Genomic DNA, 6,330 nt, shown 5'->3' with positions numbered 1-6,330 from the left:
CACTGCCACGCGCCGTGGCAAGAACCCGTAGTGGAACGCACTGTACTACAGCGTGCAGAACCGAAGAGCGGCATTCGCATTTGCGCTGTAAACTGCGACATTCAGGACATTAATTCATCTTGTATCGTTAACGCTTCAAATCTCTAATACTATTCGTTTTGGTGGACTAACTGATCTGTTGTATCCCGGTCAATGGAATTGCAAAGACGAATGAACGGATCATTATTTTCCTATTGGCATGTGTTGCAGTCACAATCGCATCTTTCTAAAAGTTAATTTCACATCAGACAGACAGCAATTTTATTTTAAAAGTCAGAGTAACTTGAACAACGAATTCGAATGGTATTTCCTCAGAAACAGAGCAAACAAAACAAATAACGGGTACAAGGATGTGCCACGCATTCTTCATGGAGCTAAGATGAGAGTTGTCCAAGGTTCTACATCGTGTGGAAGCTGTGATTCAAACCTGAAATTCGGGAGTATCCCGAGCAACGAGCCTCTTGGAGTGTCTGATGCTGGACCCACGAAGGTCCTGACGCAGTCCAGTGAAACTAAATTTAGTTGAAACTGCAACCTCGTAACGGCAGTTTTCACTCTTCGTTGGTTGTGGACAGGCAGCATTGCAAACGCATGGACGTTACGACCCGGTGGACGACAACTCTCACTCCTTTTGGAGAGGAAAGGGGCCATTTCGATCAGTGCTGCGTGTTTTCTGCCAGAATGCGTTGTACGGAGCCGGGTGCACACCCTTTCACTCTACTGTCAAACTTCTGAAGAACTGCACAGTATAGAAATTCGCCTCAAAATGGACTAGAATATCACACATGTAAAGGGATCATGTATTTTTTTATTCTTGAATGTACAGTTGTTTTTCCAATATGGACAGAATGCAATAAGAAGAATGATATAAGAGTGGGTACAGTGGAATCGTTGGTGATGGAGACTTTAGGCTTTAACTTTTGTGGAAAATGTGAATGAAGAGTTTTTTTTAAGCAAACGGAAAGCGCCACCGGCCACTGAAACGCTTCTACACATTTATTTCACTGCATCTGCTGTGACCTGTGTCACAGTGAAACAGTGGACTGGAAGAGAGTTATATGTGGAAAAGATGTCCAGGATATCGACATTCTACCGGGAAGACATACCTCTGTTTTAGCGATGTCGCTCTTTTATTTATTTCTAAAAAAAGAAAAGGCTCTTTGATAATTCTGTAGATAGTGCTTCACATCAGACGTAGGATTAGACTGTCGTGAGGGATGGAGCGCTCTAGTCAGTTCAAGCCGACGCCCGCGATTTACGGAGGGCTGCTGAATATTTCAACCAACGACACAAATGCGAACTACACCTCAAAAGTGGAGGAAAAAGACGCAAATCTCGTTTTCCAGGCAGGCTTAGCGGTAACCCTGTCAATTATAACTTTTGCCACAACATTATCAAACGCTTTCGTCATTGCTACAATTTATCAGTCCAGGAAGTTGCACACTCCAGCGAACTTTCTTATAGCCTCACTAGCCGTCACCGACCTTTTAGTGTCCATTTTGGTGATGCCCATAAGCGCATTGTACACGGTAACTCACACATGGACCTTGGGCCAAGTGATATGCGACATTTGGTTGTCTTCGGATATCACGTGTTGCACAGCATCAATTCTTCACCTCTGTGTAATTGCCTTGGATCGTTACTGGGCTATAACGGATGCAGTCGAATATTCAAAAAAGCGCACATCAGCGCGCGCGGCGGGGATGATTGCTACCGCTTGGGTGATTGCTATCTCCATCTCTATGCCACCCTTGTTCTGGCGTCAGGTCAAAGCGGGGGAGTTGACCAGCTGTGATGTAAATACAGACCACATTTTCTACACTATCTATTCAACGTTTGGGGCTTTTTATATACCCACTCTGCTGCTTATTGTTCTCTATGGTCGGATCTACGTTGAAGCCCGAAAACGGATCTTAAAACAGTCGCCCAAAAAAACAGGGAAAAGACTTACTTCAGCTCATTTGATCACAAACTCGCCGGGATCCGTGGCGTCTACGACGTCTCTGACCTACGGTACGCACGAATCCTCCTCTTACGATACAGGTTCCTCCATCAGTGCAAATCAGGTTAAAGTGACCGTGTCCGATGCACTTTTGGAAAAGAAGCGAATCTCCGCTGCCAGGGAGAAAAAGGCGACTAAAACTTTGGGAATAATATTGGGCGCATACATAATATGCTGGTTGCCCTTCTTCATTTACACGTTATTGGTGTCTATATGTACAACCTGCACTTTCTATCAAGAGTTATTTGACATATTCACGTGGCTAGGTTACCTTAACTCTTTAATCAATCCCATCATTTATACAATGTCCAACGATGATTTCAAAAAGGCTTTTCACAAGCTCGTACGCTTTAGGTGTTGTAGATCTTGAGGTACCGGTAAAGCGCAACGTGAAACAAGCTACGGCTACCAAAATCGTCTCCTGATGTAATGGTCCACAAAATCTTTGTTATGTGATCCTGATAAACATAAAACATTGTCAAAATATGTTCATTATTTCCTGTTAAACTTAAGTGTATCACTACAATTCTAGCTTATATCACGGTAGCAAACCATTTTGTGGCTAGTCTACTGCCAAAGCCACTGCTTAGAAAACTTGCGCAAATTAAAAACTGCATCTCTGCATTCTGCATTCCAAACGACAAGATGTACTTCACGTATTGTGTTTGAGTCCTTTCTAAAACGGAAACACAACGTTAAGCAGCAAGATATTGCTATGGAGAGAGGCTTTGAGCATATACACAAGCTTAAAGCTGTCAGTGGTTTGGGTTAAATATAACAGTAAACAGCAGTCTCTCAGACAAAATATTAGCTACTTTATACACAGCTAAAGTGTATTTATTTATTTATTTATTTATTTATTTATTTATTTATTTATTTACCAGAAAGCGCAATTCTGTGAAAGGGCTTGGCACCGATTAATTGACTTCACAATGCAAAAGAAATAGCCAGTTTCTGAAGCCCTATAATTTTGTGCGTAACGCAAGTTCTGGTTTGTCTAAGAATTATCTAATATCAATAGTAATGTAAAATCCGATACAAATGGACATTCATATTGACGTTGCAGAATCAATGCAGCCAAGCAATTAACCATTCCTGAATGACAAAAAGCATACTCGTCAGCGACGTAGTATGATACATGTTGCAGTTCAGCTGCAAATGCCCATTGATCATTCTTAAATAGTTAAACTCAACATTATCGTATTATTAATGACGGGCTGTAAAAACAGACTTGATTCAACCCTCAAGAGACATTTCGTGTTCACAGATTGGAGACTTCGCTTCTATCATTTACTACCAAATTAACTGTTTCATAACTGATTATTAATATCCAACATGGCTTAAAGCAGTGTAATTGTTTATATAATTTATATAGTTTGTGTTTATTGTAAATGTATCAATATGTATTATATTTACTTACATCGTCATACACCCATATTAACTAAATTATACGATTTTCTTAGCGACTAAAAAATCAATAAAATAGACATTCGTGGATGTAGCCAATTATTGAAGTCTGCCACCCGTTGATTGGCATATTTTAATAATAGAATTGTTTATTGAGTATAAACTTGCACAATCTGATTAGATTGTTTTATTTCACCTGCTAAAAATGATGGTCTATAGATCATAATGTAGCCTATTCAGAAAATAAGGTTATGTCAGAATGAGTCGAATGGAGACTAATTATGAGCTTGAGTTAGACAATTTTCAGCAGCTCCAGTAGTGTAATGACAAAAACGAATATGCCTGCAATTTATTGCGAAATATCACACAAAAGTTAAGTAGGAAACAAATAAGATGTGGGCTAGCACATCCTCCCATGAAAATGACTTACTAGTTGTATTATGGATAATGTGTACCAGAGGTAGGAATTTAAAGGATTGAAAACATGTTTTTTATGCAAACCTAATGTGTAAATTGAAATGTATGTACAGTAAAATATATGTATGCACGTATGTATACATTCATGTATTAATTTCTCAGTTTCATTTATTTTTGGGCCCAACTTATTAATTGTTATTTGGAAATGAGTGGTTGTGTGGACATTAAGCTAAACAGGATATCAACCTTTAAAGGATATATTTCTGCAAAGGCAGAATTATTGAGGCCAGATCTTTAACTTGACCTGTTGATCAGAGAATGGCAAGATATGTATCCCTTTTTCTCTTACTGTACTAGTTTCAGTTTGTTGCTTGCTGTTTGCACAATGTAATTACGATATGCCAGCCTTCATATGTGATTGTGCAAGAGCTACATATCTGGAAAACAGTCGTAATGTACTCTGATTCCCATGATAGAAATTGTCAATCCACCTGCATTACTTAGTTCTGAAAAGTGGTATAAGATGAAAAAAAAAAATTCATGACTTAACATTTTATTAGAGGGGTAGTTGCAGCTGATATGACCAAAAGTGTGCCTAAATCTACGACAGGAATACTACATGTGTTCAATGACACAGTTTGCCATGGAAATGTGTTCTGGAACACAGAGAGTCGCAGTGCCCATGTAATGGAAACCATCTTTCATGCAAGGTCTGCTGTACAATAAAGGCTTCTCTGCACACATGCAACCGTGCTGTGAATTGTGGGTTAAGTTCCCTCCAGATGGAGCTTAAATTGCTGCTGCTGTGAAAAGATACAATAAATAAAACCTGACCTGAAAACATTTCTGAGGAATTTGGCCGTTTTGTTGGAGAAAGCGCATGATAGTGAGAATGCACTCACACGCACGCATGCACGCTCGCATGCACGTACACACACACACAGGTTTACAGTAAGGCCATCCAGAAACAATGGGTGGATAGATCAGGAAAATTATGTGGTGCTTTAATGGACATAAGTACTTAGGCAAAGTTGAACATAAGTACAGCATGTTCTGGGAAGGCTCATTATGTACAGTAGAGATTACATATATCACACAGATGGCAAAGGAGTCATCTGTATGACAATAAGTCAAAAAATATAATCAAACAAGGATTTTTTTACAATTTGACATTGACTTTCTACAGGTCTCATCTAAGACACTATTAATTTATAAGGTGATTTTAGATTAAATTTAACTTGAACAGAGACCCTTGAGTTTGAATGACCTGACAAAATTGCTTTTTCCTTTTTTTGAATACTACACATCTCTAGAACATTTCTCAGCCTTTTGCATCTTTTCTCACTTTGTGCAGATTCAAATGGTTACTTATTCTTATTATTTGATTGCTTCAGTCAACCTTTTATGGAATCAGGACAAATGGCACTATAGAGGTTCTGTCCATGATAAACTGGCATGGCATATTTTTCTGGTTGGCTTATTACAGCACAATTGTTCTGTGGTTATTGGTTAAAAAAAAAACCTTGGGGCAGCAAATGTTTGGTTCATGACTGGTCATGACGTCTACATACATGCAGAGGAAAAATCTTATTAGACCAAATGTTATGGCTAAATTAAATGTATCGTATAGGAGAGCTATAGCTATTGCTAGGACCACCAGTTTGTCTCCCCTTGTTTTCTTGCATTATACTTCAGTCCTCCGCGAGCTATTGGTTGTGATAGCCTTGTGATAGGTTAGGATATCTGATTCTCAAACAATTATTTAATTTGCACCACCTCAATAATCTAAGTTTATAAAATAATTCAGCCATTAATTCAGCACAGATGGTGATTGACAGCAAAGTTTACAAGTGACACTCCTATGATAATTTTCGATTACTTACTACCACTGACATACTGCAGCTTTTTAAAATGTTTTACAGGGGCATGATTGGTTTTCTTAGAAGCAGTGGGGAAAGCTAATCAAAAATGAGGGCAGTTATGTAACATTTAACTTGCACACAAAAACTGAATACAATTTTTAAATTAATAATTCAACTAATTAAATAATCACAGCGAATCATCTTGAATCCTGGAGAGCCACAGAATATGCTGGTTTTTGTTTTTTCCTTAAGATCAGCAACTGATTCAGATCCCAGAAACCGGGTAACCTGAGTTAACTGTGCAATCAACTGCTATAATTGATCAGTTCCTGTGCTGCTCAAGTTCTAAGTAACAATGAGAGCAAGCAGACCCTGCAGCTCTTCATGACCAGGAGTGCAAACCACTGGCTCAAAGACATGCTTTTGAAACTTCCATCCATGTTTACTTTCCTTCCTGACTCTCCCCATATTAGATCAACTAATTTAAAAAAAATAAATCTCTCAATTAGAAACTCAATTGTACACTTAGTCACTTGACTGTGCCTTTGGAGTGCCTATGGGGACTCCTGGAAGCTAACCATTGAAATACAAGTTTAAATCCCT

General features: G+C 38.7%; 1 protein-coding gene across 1 annotated transcript; it reads left to right on the top strand.

The window, feature by feature from the left end:
* LOC118229243 (5-hydroxytryptamine receptor 1B-like) lies at positions 1-4,708 on the top strand. The gene has a single exon (XM_035421041.1). The coding sequence runs from the start codon at positions 1,257-1,259 to the stop codon at positions 2,409-2,411; it is 1,155 nt and encodes a 384-aa protein (XP_035276932.1). The 5' UTR covers positions 1-1,256; the 3' UTR covers positions 2,412-4,708.
* Positions 4,709-6,330: the final 1,622 nt, after the last annotated feature.

This window comes from Anguilla anguilla, chromosome 6, assembly GCF_013347855.1.
Source record: "Anguilla anguilla isolate fAngAng1 chromosome 6, fAngAng1.pri, whole genome shotgun sequence".
NCBI lineage: Eukaryota > Metazoa > Chordata > Actinopteri > Anguilliformes > Anguillidae > Anguilla > Anguilla anguilla.
This window is presented reverse-complemented; position numbering and strand designations above follow the sequence as displayed.

Coding starts and splice junctions, on each gene's coding strand:
- LOC118229243 (XM_035421041.1), top strand. CDS start 1,257: ATGGAGCGCTCTAGTCAGTTCAAGCCGACGCCCGCGATTTACGGAGGG.